This window comes from Mustela putorius, unplaced genomic scaffold (genome assembly GCF_011764305.1).
Source record: "Mustela putorius furo isolate JIRA1106 unplaced genomic scaffold, ASM1176430v1.1 tig00000196_pilon_pilon_pilon, whole genome shotgun sequence".
NCBI lineage: Eukaryota > Metazoa > Chordata > Mammalia > Carnivora > Mustelidae > Mustela > Mustela putorius.
Window position 1 is genome coordinate 2,499,763 of NW_025421310.1, and position 15,584 is coordinate 2,515,346.

Sequence of the window (15,584 nt, forward strand, 5' to 3'; positions counted from 1 at the left end):
CCTTGCTGCTATAAACATTGGGGTACAGATGGCTCTTCTTTTCACAACATCTGTATCTTTGGGGTAAATACCCAGGAGTGCAATTGCAGGGTCATAGGGAAGTTCTATTTTTAATTTCTTGAGGAATCTCCACACTGTTCTCCAAAGAGGCTGCACCAACTTGCATTCCCACCAACAGTGGAAGAGGGTTCTCCTTTCTCCATATCCCTTCCAACACATGGTGTTTCCTGTCTGGTTAATTTTGGCCATTCTAACTGGTGTAAGGTGATATCTCAATGTGGTCTTAATTTGAATCTCCCTGAGGGCTAGTGATGATGAACATTTTTTCAGGTGTCTGATAGCCACTTGTATGTCTTCACTGGAGAAGTGTCTGTTCATATCTTCTGCCCATTTTTTGATATAATCCAAAAATTTGTATAGAATCAGAAGAGATCCCGAATCGCTAAGGAAATGTTGAAAAACAAAAATAAAACTGGGGGCATCATGTTACCTGATTTCAAGCTTTATTACAAAGCTGTGATCACCAAGACAGCATGGTACTGGCATAAAAACAGACACATAGACCAGTAGAACAGAGTAGAGAGCTCAGATATGGACCCTCAACTCTATAGTCAATTAATCTTCGACAAAACAGGAAAAAATATACAGTGGAAAAAAGACAATCTCTTCAATAAATGGTCCTGGGAAAACTGGACAGCTATATGTAGAAGAATGAAACTCGACCATTCTCTTACACCATACACAAAGATAAACTCAAAATAGATAAAGAGCTCAATGCGACACAGGAATCCATCAGAATCCTAGAGGAGAACATAGGCAGTAATCTCTTTGATATCAGCCACAGAAACTTCTTTCAAGGTATGTCTCCAAAGGCAAAGGAAACAAAAGCAAAACTAAACTTTTGGGACTTCATCAAAATCAAAAGCTTCTGCACAGCAAAGGAAACAGTAAAAAAAACAAAGAGGCAACCCACGGAATGGGAGAAGATATTTGCAAATGACAGTACAGACAAAAGGTTGATATCCAGGATCTATAATGAACTCCTCAAACACAACTGGAGAGCTTTCTACTACGGAGTGACACAATCAGGTCTGGCTTGCAGAAAGAGCCCCCTGGAGGCTGGTGTGGAGAATGAAATATCAGGGGAAGTCAGAGGAGAGAATGAAGGTAGGAGACCCCAGGTGCGATCCAGATGAGGTGATGAGGGCTCACAGAAGGTGACAATGGTGAAGGCGGATTAGAGGTGAGTTTTTGGTAAAGCCAACAGGGCTGATGACTGATGGGATATAGAAGAAGAGGGCAAGGAGAAACAGATGCTGTGCAAGCATCATGTCACACCTTTGATTAGGGAGAATGTGAGAGAGACTGGGGGCCAGGAGAAGGCCTCACAGAAAAGGCAGCCCCACAGGTTGGCCTTGGAGTTAGACATGAACAGGTGGAGCAAAAGAGTAGGTGTGAAGGCACAGAGGTGGGCACAGGCTGGCATCCTTCGTGGGCTAAGCGGGAGAGGAAAAGCTAAGAGGTAAGTTCAGCTTACCGGGTAAGTTAAGAAGTAAGAAAAGGGGGGCGCCTGGGTGGCTCAGTGGGTTAAGCTGCTGCCTTCGGCTCAGGTCATGATCTCAGGGTCCTGGGATCGAGTCCCGCATCGGGCTCTCTGCTCAGCAGGGAGCCTGCTTCCTCCTCTCTCTCTCTCTCTGCCTGCCTCTCTGCCTACTTGTGATCTCTCTCTGTCAAATAAATAAATAAAATCTTTAAAAAAAAAAAGAAGTAAGAAAAGGTTAAGAGCAGCTACATTGGAACATGAAGCTGGAGCCTTTCTGCCCAGAGCATCTTGGGACCACTGAGTCCCGAAAGAAACTTTACTCCAATTGTCACAGCTCTGAAGACCAATCCAGGTCCTCAGCTCAGCTGTCCTTTCTCTGAGATGGGCCTGAGTGGGGGATGGAGAGAGGCAGGATCCTTCTGGAAGATTCTCCTGCTGGCCTGAATAGCTCTGTGTTCATCAGGTGCCTCCATCTGGGTCTCCAAACCCAGAGTTGTTCCCAGACAGCCCCAGAATCTGCCCTGAAGCACCTTATCATTTTAGGGTACTATCAATCACCCACCCTGTTCTCTGTTCCTTTGGAACTTAGGGTTTATTTTATTTTATTTTTTAAAAATATTTTATTTATTTGACAGAGATCACAAGTAGGCAGAGAGGTAGGCAGAGAGAGAGAGAGAGGAGGAAGCAGGCTCCCCACGGAGCAGAGAGCCCGATGTGGGGCTCGATCCCAGGACCCTGGGATCATGACCTGAGCCGAAGGCAGAGGCTTTAACCCACTGAGCCACCCAGGCGCCCCAGGGTTTCTTTTAGATGTTGATCCTCCGAGAGGAAGTTGTTCTGTGTCCCAAGGGCTTTCTTTGATTACTGCAGAATTGTAATGTGGATTCTCAGGTGAACCATGAGGGCTGAGCTGCGGCTCAAGGCCTTCCCACAGTCACTGCACTTGTACGGCTTCTCTCCCGTGTGGATCCTCGGGTGCCCAATGAGGGAGGAGCTCTGTGCAAAGGCCTTCGGACAAAACTTACACTGATATGGCTTCTCTCTGGAGTGGATTCTCAGGTGGCGGATCAGAGCTGAGCAGTCACTAAAGGCTCTCCCACAAGCGTCACACTTGTAGGGCTTCTCCCCAGTGTGGATGCGCTGGTGCTGAGTCAGATGGGTGCTCTGGCTGAAGGCCTTCCCACACTCATCACACTCATAGGGCCTCTCCCCTGTGTGCACCCACTGGTGCTGAGTGAGATGGCTACTGCGGCTGAAGGTTTTGCCACATTCCCCACACTTGTAGGGTTTTTCTCCAGTGTGGATCCTCTGGTGCCGAGTTAGCTGGGTGACCCCGCTGAAGGCCTTCCCACACTCTACACTCATGGGGCTTTGCCCTGGTGTGGATGACTTGATGCCGGGCCAAGTGAGCGCTCCGGCTGAAAGCTTTCCCACAGTCACTACAGGTGTAGGGTTTCTTCCGAGAATGGCTCTTCTGATGTGTCTTGAGGGCTGAGGGGCTCTGGAATGTTTTTCCACATTCACCACACTTGGAAGACCTCCTCCCTGAATATATGCATGGAGGCTCTGTCCTATCACCATCTACTGGATCAAATTTCTCTTCCGGTGTCTTCTCTTTTGAGGTGAAATTTAGCCACACATTGGGACTATTCCCCACGGCACCAGATTCACAGCTGTGCTGGTCAATGGGAACATCCTAGTGAGGCTCTGAAGTTTCCCTCAAAGCCATCTTGTGGGGGACAGACTTCATCCAGGTTTCCCCCGAGAGTCCTGCCTGCCTCTCTGAGCTGCCCTCAGGTTCACAAGCATCACCAAAGATGGGTCCCAGAGAAATACCTCCTATAAGGGTTTCAGTGGCCCTGTCTAATGTCTCTGACTCTTCCAAATCACTCTGCTTGCAGTTTGCCTCTGAGAGCTTGGCTTTTGGGTCCCATCCTGAAACAATCCAAACCACAGTGTCACCACTCTTTCCATACAGGGCTCCCCAACTCGGCCTGGTCTGACTCTGTAAAGGGAGACACAGCCACTCCTGACATTTGGCCCCATTTCCAAAGGAAAGTTTCTCATTTGGTGTCCTGGATGACAAAAGGGCATAGGGCTGTCCTCCCACACCATTAAAAACTGAATCACAGGTTTCAATCCCCCCTTCCCACAAGTCTCATTCTTCAAGGCTGCTGATTTTTGCTCAAGTGTCAGAAGAAAGACTCTGATGTTGAACTGAACTGAAAGAGTGAGAGCAAGTAAGCACACACAAGGGTTCTTTTTCGCCAAGTGCCTGCATACTTGCTCCCTCTGGGCCGGCCCCAGCTCTTGGTGCCTTCCCCGTGGACCTAGACACCTACTGAGCATTTTCTGCAGGTGCTCAGTAAATACTGGCTGAATGAGGGAATTAATTCCAGATGCTCACAACTGTGCAGTTTCCTATAGCAGACTCTACCTCGAGCCCTAAGTAGACAAGTGCTGCTGAGGGTGAGTGGTGACACACCTGCCTGGCTTCCCTAAGACCCCAGGAGGACTGAGGCCCACTCTTTCTAAATGGCTGTGGAGGCAGAGTATGGTTAAAAGGAAGCTGGAGACTGCGTTGTGTATGAGTCAGTGGCATGTCTGAACTGACCTTTGAGCTGAACTGATCCTTGAGGGGTGCACAGGGCACCTGGGGACAGTGAATAGCATCGTGCACTGGACAGACCCCAGGAAGAGATGGAAGAAGGCATATAGCTGCTGCTTGAGTCCACAGTGGGGCCCCAGCTCTGCCGCTGGCCAGCTCCAGGGTCTTGCGCAGTCTTGCTTTTGTCTGGCCCTGCTTCTCCACCTGTGTCAGAGGAACCCACCGCCACCGCTCGCCTCCTAGGGGTGCTGGTCATTCTTGGACTCTTGTTATGTGCTAGTCTCCAAGTGGGTCATTTCAATTGCCTTGTTTCAGCTTCAGTCTGCTTTCACAAGGATATACTGCAACGACAGCACTTCAACAAGGAAACAGGCCCAGTTGAAGGAAGTCCTTGAGTAACTAACTGGTACAAGATGACACAGTTAGCTAGCAGCCAAGTTGAGATTTCAACTGTAGATCTCAGCTTTCCTCCTCTAAGCCTACAGATGTCCTCCTAACTCCCCAGCCTCTCCAGCCACATGCTTGGTCCCACATCTCCCTTTCTTCCTCTATTCTAGAAATATCACACAACCTCCCTTTCCAGAATTCACTGGTCCTTATTGTACCACTGGCCCTTCACCTCCCACCATTCCCTCTGCCTGGACTGCCAGGTCCTTCTTGTCTCAGTGCCATACTGCCTTTTCTCTGAAAACCTCAACCCTGCAGGAAGATGGGGTCATTACCCTTGTCCCCATGACCTCTGCCTAGGCACAGCTGATGGGGCCAAGGGAAAGCGCATGACTACCCTCTCCAGAAAAGTCTGCTTCTTAAGGAGCTAAAAAATAAATCATCCTAACAGCCCCAGTTTCCATTGTGTTTAATCTGTGCCAGGCATTAACACTGAGGTAGGTATTATGACTACAATTCCCATTTTATTGACAGGGAAACAGAGGCACAAGAAAGTCACATGACCAGGAGGAAGAGGAGCAGTGGTTCCTCCTACTCACAGCACACCTCCTCCCAGGTCCCAGCATACACCTGCTATATGTTACCATCAGGCCTGGCCACACTGGGCCAGGCCCTTCTGGGAGGAGCCTTCACTCCCTGCTCTCGATTGTCCTGCCATCCTCTTTGCATGCTACAGGCCCTCCCTGGGCTGGGCTATTGGTGTGGGTCCACCAAAGCAACAGTGCCCACTCTAGTTAAGGGCAAGACTGACTCAGCCAGATCCTAGAAGGCCAGCAGAGGGAGGAATCAGAGAAGACACAAGGAGACACCAGGTATTTCTGTCACTCCCGCCCCCACCCTCACAGGCTTCCAGCCCCCAGCAGCCTGGTTTTCCTTGCTCATGTTAGTCCCTGGGATCTGGTCATCCAAAAAACAAGCACAAGACCCTAACCAGTTCAGCTGGCCTCAGCCCAGGAATCTTTTACTGTTCTTCCTGGGGATTTCTACACTGGTAAGACGTAAGTCTGGGTTGCTGAGCCAATTTTATCTCCAATGAGGATAGAAGCTGCTTAAGAGTAAAGCTAGGGGCACCTGGGTGGCTCAGTTGATTAAGTGTCTGCCTTTGGCTTGGGTCATGATCTCCAGGCCCTAGGATTGAGCTCCCCCTGTCAGGCTACCTGCTCAGTGGTGAGTCTGCTTCTCCCTCTTCCTCTGCCTCTCCTGTGCACTCTCTCTCAAAAAAAAAAAAAAAAAAGGAAAAGGAAAAGAAAAAGAGAGAGAGAAACTAATGTAAGAAAACCCAACTGAGGGCGCCTGGGTGGCTCAGTGGATTAAGCCGCTGCCTTCGGCTCAGGTCATGATCTCAGGGTCCTGGGATCGAGTCCCGGATCAGGCTCTCTGCTCAGCAGGGCGTCTGCTTCTCTCTCTCTCTGCCTGCCTCTCTGACTACTTGCGATCTCTCTCTGTCAAATAAATAAAATCTTAAAAAAAAAAAAAAAAAAAAAAACCCAACTGAGAAGCAGAATGAGAAAAAGAGTCCTGATACCATCAACAGAGCTCCTGAATATAGCCACAAAGCCTCCCTACTTTGCCTGTCAGTTTGGGCTGGGCTTTTGGTCATTAGCAATCAAAACAGATCTGCTTAGCACAGTGTGTGAGAGTCTGGGTGAGGTACAAAGGTGACAAGTGCATGTGTGAGCGACCCCAAGCCCAAACCCTGCACTCCCACATTCCAGTCCAGGCTCTGCTCTCAGTGTGCTGTGAACAGTTACCAGCTACCCCCCCTCATCTCTCTTGTTGAATGCCAGAGTCATACCTTCCACCAGTACGGCAGCCTCCTCACCACTCTTGGGGAACTGGGCACCCACCCAGGACTGCATCTTGGGGGGCAGCACCCCCAGAAACTGCTCCAGCACCAGCAGCTCCAGCATCTGCTCCTTGGAGTGCGCCTCGGGCTGCAGCCACTGGTGGCACAGCTCATGCAGCCGGGCCAGGGCCTCATGTGGGTTGGATGCTTCCTCATAGCAGAAGCGCCGGAAGCGAAGATGAGCAGCCTCAGGGTGGGCGGTGTGGCCAGGGCTAGATTCCTGGATCTCAGAGAGGGTGGCCTCCTCATCCTCCACCTTCACACGGAGGAAGCCTTCCTGTTCCCAGGGCACTGGGCTCAGAGGACTCTTGGGGATGGCCATCAAGCATCAGCACAAAAGGGAGGCACAGGAGGGCTGGAGTGTTGGAACTGGGTCTGCAGGAATGCCAGAACTTTGTCATCGTGTGGAACTTGGGGCTCTGCTCGTACCTGTAGAGCAGGGCAGATGCAGACTGGCGGCCTGTGAGATGTGAATCATTCTCAGAGCTACACAGATGCTCAAAATAATCAGGTGCTAAGCACCATTCTAAATGTTTGTATACAATAACTCATTTAAAACTCACAACAAAGTCAGGAGGTGGGAACTTCCTTTCCATTGTATCGATATGAAAACAGATAGAAAGGAGAAGAGTTGCCCAAAGAGTCCCAGATACTGAAGGGATGGGGAGTTGCTGAGCTGTAAACCAAGGCAGCCTAAGCCCATGGCTGGTCTGCTTACAGTGCTCTTCCTACACAGAACCAGATCTCCCTCCCCTCACACATACTCCCCAGGTAGCTACACACAGTCATTCACTCACTTTATTTGCTAATTATTTTGTAGCTTCTGAGATGGATACTTATATAATTGACGTTCAGCCTTTCTTCCTTTCCTCTTTTCTAATACATTTACTTAAGGTTATAAATTTCCTTCTAAACAAAGCTTTAACTGCACACCCATAAGTTCGATGTTGCATTTTCGTTATCATTTAATGAGTTCAGAGTATTTTCTCATTTTCGTTGTAGTTTCTTCCTGACCCAGGGGTTATTAGAAATCCACTCTTTCATTTCCAAACAATTGGGGTTTTCTCTTATCTTCTTATTGCTGATTACCAGATTGACTGTTGTGCTCAGAAAATGTGCTTTAGTTATTTTTAATCCTTTGAAATTTGCTAAGACTTGGTTTGTAACCCAATGTATAGTTAACTTTGGTCAGTGTTCTGCATAAACTTAAAAAATAATGCAAAAAATTAAAAACAGAACTACCCATACAATCCAGCAATTCTATTTCTGGGCATTTATCTGAAGAAAATGAAAACACTAACTCGAAAAGATATATTCACCCCTATATTCATTGCAGCTTTATTTATAATAGCCAAGATATGGAAGCAACCTAAATGTCCAACAACAGATGAATAGTTAAAGAAGATGTGGCATATATATATCAATATACATATGATATGATACCTATACATGATACATATGATATACATGATACATATGATACACATATGATGCCATACATATACGTAACATATGTAGACAGACAGATATAGATATATATATCAGCCATAAAGAAGAATAAAATCTTGCCGTTTATGACAACATGGATGGACCCTGAGGTATTATGGTAAGTGAAATAAATCAGAGAAAGACAGATACCATTTGATTTCACTTACATGTGGAATCTAAAAAACAAACAAGTGGACATACAAAAGAAAACTAGATTCAGGGACGCCTGCGTGGCTCATTAGGTTGAGTGGCTGCCTTCCGCTCAGGTCATGATCCCAGGGTCCTGGGATCAAGTCCTGCATCGGTCTTCTTGCTCAACAGGGAGCCTGCTTCTCTCTCTGCCTCTGCCTGCTTGTGTGCTCGTTCTCTCTCTCTCTGACAAATAAATAAAATCTTAAAAACAACAACAACAACAACTAGATTCATACATAGATACAGAGAACAGACTGAGGGCTGCCAGAGGAGAAGGGGGTTTGGGACTGGGTGAAAGGGATCAAGAGATACAAACTTGCACTTATAAAATAAATAGGTTATGGGGATGTAATGTATAACACACAGAATATAGATCATGATACTGTATTAACTTTGTATGGTAAGAAATGGTAACTAGACTTATTGTAGAGCATTTTACACTGTGTATGAATTCTGAATCACGGTTGAACATCTGAAACCAATAAAATGTTGTACATTAACTATACTTCAATTGAAAAAATGCAAAGCCTTCCCAGATAAGATAAACAAATGATGACAGATAAACAACTTCATCAACATTAAAAACTTTCATGATTTGAAGGACACCAACAAGAAAGCAAAAAGGCAACCCATAAAATGACAGGAAACATTTACAAAATATATCTGATAAGGAACCTGTATCTAAACAATTCCATAATAAAAAGACAAATAATCCAGTTAAAGAATAGGCAAAGGTTTTGACTAGACATTTCTTCAAAGAAGGTATACAAATGACTAAGAGGCAACATGAAAAGATCCTCAACCACAGAAATCCAAATCAAACGCCCAATGAGATACCACTTTACACCTGCTAAGATGGCTAAAATCAAAAAGAAGTAACAGGGGTGCCTGGGTGGCTCAGTTGGTTAAGCCACTGCTTTTGGCTAAGGTCATGATCCTGAAATCCTGGGATCGAGTCCCGCATCAGGCTGCCTGTTCAGCAGGGAGTCTGCTTCTCCCTCTGACCCTTCCCCTTCTCATCTCTCCCTCTCTCATTCTCTCTCTCTCTCTCAAATAAATAAAGAAAATCTTAAAAAAAAAAAAAAAAAGGTAACAAATGTTGGTTGGCATTTGAGCCATGGCCTTGGGCACAGGGAGAAGCAAACCTTAGTAAAGTAAGTCCCCAATCCTGAAACCTTTCTGTGGCAGCTGGCAACTTCTGGCAAAACTGTGTTTGAGCCCCTAGAAACTCATTTGGACCTCTTGTCACCTTGTCCTTGCCCCTTGTCATCCCCAACCCCCATCTTTACAGCCTTCCTCCCTGTTATTCTCATATTCTACGATCTCTCTCTGCACCTAAATTCTCCTATTCCTTCAGACCATGCTTTGCCTGCCTTGTCTCCAAGAGCTGTCCAAGTGCTTGGAACAAGCTAAGTGAGTGCCCTGGGTCTCTCTTTCCTATAGCTCTGGCTGTAACCACGTTACCCCAGAAAGACCCAGCAAGCAGGAGCAACAGCGCCCAGGACACAGCCTACGTCAAGTGCATAGTAAATAGGTGCTGAGCAAATGGGGACCGGGAAAGGCTGAGCACGTCACCCACAGACGTGGGGAGTCACTGTACAGGGGAGGGGAAGCAGGAATGGAAAGGACGGCAGTAAGTGCACCAAGATTCCAAGCTCCCTTCTGGATACCGGGAGCTTCTATTCTGGAAAATTCCTGATGACAGTCACTGAGACACATGGACATGGACCCGACTCAGCCCATCCCTCTCCGCACTGACCGCACATCAGGTCAAGGTCCCCAATCCATGAGTGTTCAGCCAACCGAAGACAGTAGTTCTTACTTGTAGCTGTCCTGACAACTGACCTACCTCAGAGGGCTGCTGTGAGGTCACCCAAGGCGCTCCATAACGAACATGCAGCAGCGGGCCAGCACTCGGCGAACACGTGGTGGATACCCAGTTGGCTGACTCCACAGCCTCCTGCCGGGTTAAGCACACAGAAGCTGCTGGGGACACATCCACAATGTCAGGTGGGTGGCCACCGTCCAACAGCTGCAGCTGCGGACGTGGCGAAGCACAGACTCGGTAAACTCTGCGAAGTACCCCCGGTCCAGTGGGCCCCAAAACATCTTAGCCACACGGTCGCATGCACACAGCCTACCTCAGGTGCGGCATCTGCCACACCCCCGAAACCACGCCGGCACTCCTGTGACATCTCTGTGTCACTCCTGTTGAGCTGGCATTTGGTACCGAAACCTGGGAAGGAGATTGAGCCCCCACCTCAGTGGGGAGGCTCTCTCCTTTCCCTAGCCGGACTGGACCTCCCTTTCCGAACGCCACTTCCAAAGCCGTGGTGAGTTTCCCCCGATTCCGTGCCTCCTTCCAGAAAGCCTTGTCCTACTCACGGCCCCCTCAGGGCAGATCCCGCCGGTCACCAGGTGACTTTTGTGACTCCCAGAGGCCAGGAGACCTCTACGGCAGTCGACACAGTTTTTCCGCAACCCAGTGGTGGACGAGGGGACACCTTTCTCCAGCCCTTGGGTGCCCGGCAACGAATTGTGGGGACCTCCCAATCCAAATTCGACCCTAAAACATCCTGGGGGTGTTTTAAGCCTGTTGGCCAATCTTAAAACCCTGGAACTGGACCAGGACCTGCGGAAACGATGTTACTGTATTGTCGCTTGGCCACAATACCAATTAGACAATCGGTCCCGGTGGCCTCCGGAAGGCACATTTGACTATCCGATTCTCATGGACCTAGGCAATTTCTGCAGACACCAAGGCAGATGGGCCAAGGTCCCTTATGTCCAGGCTTTCTGGACTCTGCGCTCTCGCCCCTCCCTCTGCTCTTACTGCTCCACCTCACAGGTCCTCTTGGCCCGCTCCCCTCCCCCTACCCTGCCACCCACTGCTCCCAAAGACTCGGACCTCTCCTCCCTGTCTCCCTTCTCTGAACCCCCGGAGAGCTTCACCCACCCACCGACAAGAGGGCCCCTGGCTCCTCCTCCTTACCAAGATCCCTTACCCCAAGGTCCCTTAAGTTCAGGATTTCTTTTTCTTTCTTTCTTTTTTTTTTTTAAAGATTTTATTTACTTATTTGACAGAGATCACAAGTAGGCAGAGAGGCAGGCAGAGAGAAAGGGGGAAACAGGCTCCACGCTGAGCAGGGAGTCCGATGTGGGGCTCGATCCCAGGATCCCGAGACCATGACCCGAGCCGAAGGCAGAGGCTCAACCCACTGAGCCACCCAGGTGCCCCAAGTTCAGGATTTCTAAACCCTCGCCCTCGTCTACCCCTCCCCCTCTCCCTCCCCACTCCTATCCAAACTCCTGACAAATTTATCCGCAGTAAACAGGAAACTCCAATCAAAGTCAAATAAGCTCTTGTTATTTGTTAAAATCTGCTAGCAAAGAGATGACTAGAACTGATGGTTACTTGTGTCTCTCAGAGGTTTTTTTCTTTTTTTTTAAAGATTTTATTTATTTATTTGACAGACAGAGATCACAAGTAGGCAGAGAGGCAGGCAGAGAGAGAGAGAGAGAGGGAAGCAGGCTTCCTGCAGGGCTCGATCCCAGGACCCTGAGATCATGACCCGAGCCGAAGGCAGCAGCCCAAACCACTGAGCCACCCAGGCGCCCCGTCTCTCAGAGTTTTAATGGGTAATTCTTAAGGTAGCTTTCAAAGTCTTTAACCAAATGGGATAGAATACTAGAGCGCTGGTCGCTGGAACTAGGTTTACGATTTTGAAATCTGTTGATAAACATCTTTTGTGCTTAATTGAATTCTGTTTTAACAGCCCCGGGGCTACTGCTTGAGCTAGATCCTTTCATAAAGAATGGAAGGGGAGAGTGATCACCTCCCATTAGCCAGGGATACCCAAAGGGGAGGGTGTCCAATCTGTTTGAATCTGAAGAGTGCCTGACTGTGTGAATGTGTCTGCATGGCTCCACCCGCAATAGGGCTCGAAAACCCTCCCCTGATTTAGTCTGCCCCCCTAAGGGAGGTTGCTGGAATTGAGGGAGTTGTTAGAGTTCATGAGCCCTTCTCTCTACAAGACCTTTCCAAAATTGAGAAACGTTTGGGCTCCTTTTCTGCCAATCCTGATAACTATATCAAAGAATTCCAATATCTGGCCCAAGCCTATGACCTCACCTGGCATGATTTACATGTGGTCCAGACCACCACCCTCACCACAGAGAGGGAACACATCCAGGCTGCTTCCCAGGGAGCACACAGATCAGGTCCATCTCACTGATGCTGCCATGCCAATTGGAGCCCAGGTAGTCCCAGCTGTAGAACCAGGTTGGGATTATCAGGATGGCCAAGATGGCCACTGGTGCCGCGACCACATGGTTCAATGTCTTATAGCTGGCCTGCGGGCAGCCTCTAATAAGGCCGTTAATTACGACAAGATTAGGGAGATTGTCCAGGCCCCTGAAAAAACCCCCGCCTTGTTTCTTAACCAATTGACCGAGGCCTTAACCCAGTACACTTGCTTGGACCACGCCTCTCCTGCAGGGGCCACAGTACTGGCTACTCATTTTATCTCAATCAGCACCGGATATACCGAGAAAGTTAAAGAAGGCTGAGGAGGGCTCTCAGACTCCCATTTCTGACTTGGTGAAAATGGCATTTAAGGTCTTTAATTCCCGTGAGGAGGTGGCTGAGCTTAAATGACAAGCCAGACTCCAGCAAAACCAGACTCTTGGTTGCAGACCCAAGCCTTGGTAGCAGCCCTGCGGCTGGCCGGCTCTGGGAGCCAACAGAGAGGGGCAACGAATCGCACCCCTCTGGGGGCCTGTTTCAAATGAGGGGCTGAGGGACATTGGGCTCGCCAGTGCCCCAATCCAAAGCCGCCAACTCAGCCTTGCCCTCAATGCCATTTGATGGACCACTGGAAATCCGACTGCCCTAACCTCGGGGTATTTTCGGCACCTCAACGTGGGGGACCCCCCCCCCGGGACAGGAAGTCTGGCCTTTCAACTGCTTGGATTGGAGGACGACTGACAAAGCCCAGACTCGGCTGCCCCTCTCACCCAGGCCGAGCCCAGGGTTACGCTCCAGGTAGTGGGTAAGTCCATCTCTTTTTTGCTGGACACGGAGGCTACCTACTCTATTCTGCCTTCCTACTCGGGACTTACTCGAACCTCACCAATTACTGTTATGGGGATCGATGGGACCTCCTCCAATCCTAGGGTGACCCTTCCCCTCACCTGTAGTCTAGATGGGTTCCCCTTCTCCCACTCGTTCCTAGTGATTCCTTCCTGCTCGGTCCCTCTACTGAGGAGGGACATTCTCCAGAAAACTGAGGGCAACTATCTGCCTCTCCCCTTCCTCCCCTTCCTCCCCTTCCTCCACCTGTCTTGTGTTTCCCCAAACACCTCTCACTTTACAGTACTGGACCTAAAGGACGCCTTTTTCACCATCCCCTTGCACCGATTCCTATTTTCTTTTTGCCTTCACCTGGGAGGATCCCGACACGCACGCTTCTGGACAACTAACTTGGACTGTCCTACCCCAGGGGTTCAGGGACAGCCCTTATCACATTTTCAGCCAGGCCTTGACTCCAGACTTACAGCAGTGTGTCCTTAAGGCCAGTACTCTACTACAATAGTGGATGACCTCCTCCTCTGTAGCCCCTCCCTCTCGGTCTCCCAGGACAACACCTCCGCCCTACTTAACTTCCTGGGGGCCAAGGGATATCGAGTCACCCCCTCTAAGGCCCAATTGTGTGCCCCTTCAGTTACCTATCTGGGCATACTTCTGACTCCCACTTCTAAGTCCCTTACTGGGGACTGCTTACTACTCCTCCAAGAACTCCAACCTCCCAAAACGGCGGATGAAATACTATCTTTTCTTGGGTTGGTTGGGTTCTTCAGACATTGGATTCCAAATTTCTCTATCCTGGCCCATCCTCTGTACCAGGCGGCTAAAGAGACCCCCCAGGGTCCCCTAACTGATCTCACTTCGATCTGCCACTGATTCTCTAAATTAGGGGACCGCCTTACCACCGGGCCAGTTTTAGCCCTACCCGATCTCTCTAAACCAATCCATCTCTACACTGAGGAGCGCTCCGGCTTGGCCACCGGCCTCCTAACACAACTGGTGGGGCCTAAGCATAGGGCTATAGCCTACCTGTCCAAGCAACTGGATGTCACTGCCCAGGGATGGCAGCCCTGCTTCAGGGCCCTAGCGGCAGCTGCTTCTTTTATGAAGGAGGCCCTCAAATTTACCTTAGGGCAGCCCATCACAGTCTACTCTCCCCACGGACTCACAGACCTCCTTAGCCCCCATCCCTGGCCCATCTGACTTCTCATCTCCAGCTATTCCATCAGCTATTCCTAGAAAACCCGAATATCTCTCTCTCTACCTCCCCCCTCAACCCCCCCCCCTTATTCCTGCCTACTCTACAAAGGAAACACAAGCCCTCCAGGCATGGGGAGGAAAGATTGGAGATAAAGGGGTGGAACTACCTTCGGGACAGGGCAGGGCAATCCAGCGCACACCTTGATTACTGACATCCCCCATCCCTCCATATTGGCCCAAAGGCTCTCCACCAATTTCTTCAGCCACTGTTCTATCATCCTTCCTTATCTAAGGTAATTGAAGTTGTCCACAAGGCTTGCAAAACCTGTTCCTCCGTGAACTCACAAGGAGGAATCCACAGACCAGGACCTAACCATCAGCTCCGAGGTCATCGGTCGAGGTCATCAGTCAGGGGAAGACTGACAACTGGACTTCACTCACATGCCTCGCCACAAAACCTTTCGCTACCTATTAACCTTGGTTGATACATTCACAGGCTGGATCGAGGCTTACCCCACGGCTCGGGAAACAGTGGACGTGATGGCTACACTACTCATTGAGCACATCATCCCGAGGTTCGGATTGCCCCGGACCCTCCAGTCAGACAAGGGACCCGCCTTCATCTCCAGTGTAACCCAACAGGTAGCTGAGAGCCTCAACATAACCTGGAAACTTCACATCCCATACCACCCTCAGTCATCAGGTAAGGTAGAAAAGGCCAATGGGCTGCTCAAAGCCCAACTCACCAAACTTGCCCTAGAGACCAGTCTTTCCTGGCCCACACCAGACTCTGGGCTATGCCCCGCGGGCCTTTGGGCTTAAGCCCATTCGAATTACTATACGGCTGGCCCTTATAAATCATAGCCTTCCAGCCATTTCCCCGCCTCTTTTATCCTATCTACCTTACTTCACTCTCCTCTGAGCTCTCTCAAGGGCCCACACCAACACTGTCCTCCCAGGTGCAATCCATCCTATTCCCCCAACACCGTGGAGGAAGGGCTGCCTTCCTCCCATTCATAACAGGGGCAGGAGTAGCCACAGGGGTGGCAACTGGAACCGCGGGGATAGGAACTTCCATAGACTTTTTTTACAAACTCTCCCAAGCCCTGAATGATGACATGGAACGAATTGCTGACTCCCTCCAGCCCTACAGACGCAAGTCACCAGCCTGGCA

General features: G+C 49.5%; 1 protein-coding gene and 1 long non-coding RNA gene across 3 annotated transcripts in view; both read right to left on the reverse strand.

Moving 5' to 3' along the window:
• The window catches only part of LOC106004483, a 35,877-nt gene that overhangs the window by 18,862 nt on the left and 1,431 nt on the right, over nt 1-15,584 (reverse strand). For both annotated transcript variants that reach the window (XR_006605874.1, XR_006605873.1), the window contains exon 2: nt 9,974-10,084. This is a non-coding gene — a long non-coding RNA (uncharacterized LOC106004483). The remainder of the gene's footprint in view (nt 1-9,973; nt 10,085-15,584) is intronic.
• Nucleotides 2,246-7,840, reverse strand: ZSCAN22 (zinc finger and SCAN domain containing 22). Its single transcript, XM_013049979.2, is given in 3 exon segments — nt 2,246-2,900; nt 2,902-3,480; nt 6,369-7,840. Coding segments are annotated over 3 exon segments (1,473 nt in total). The 5' UTR covers nt 6,767-7,840; the 3' UTR covers nt 2,246-2,404.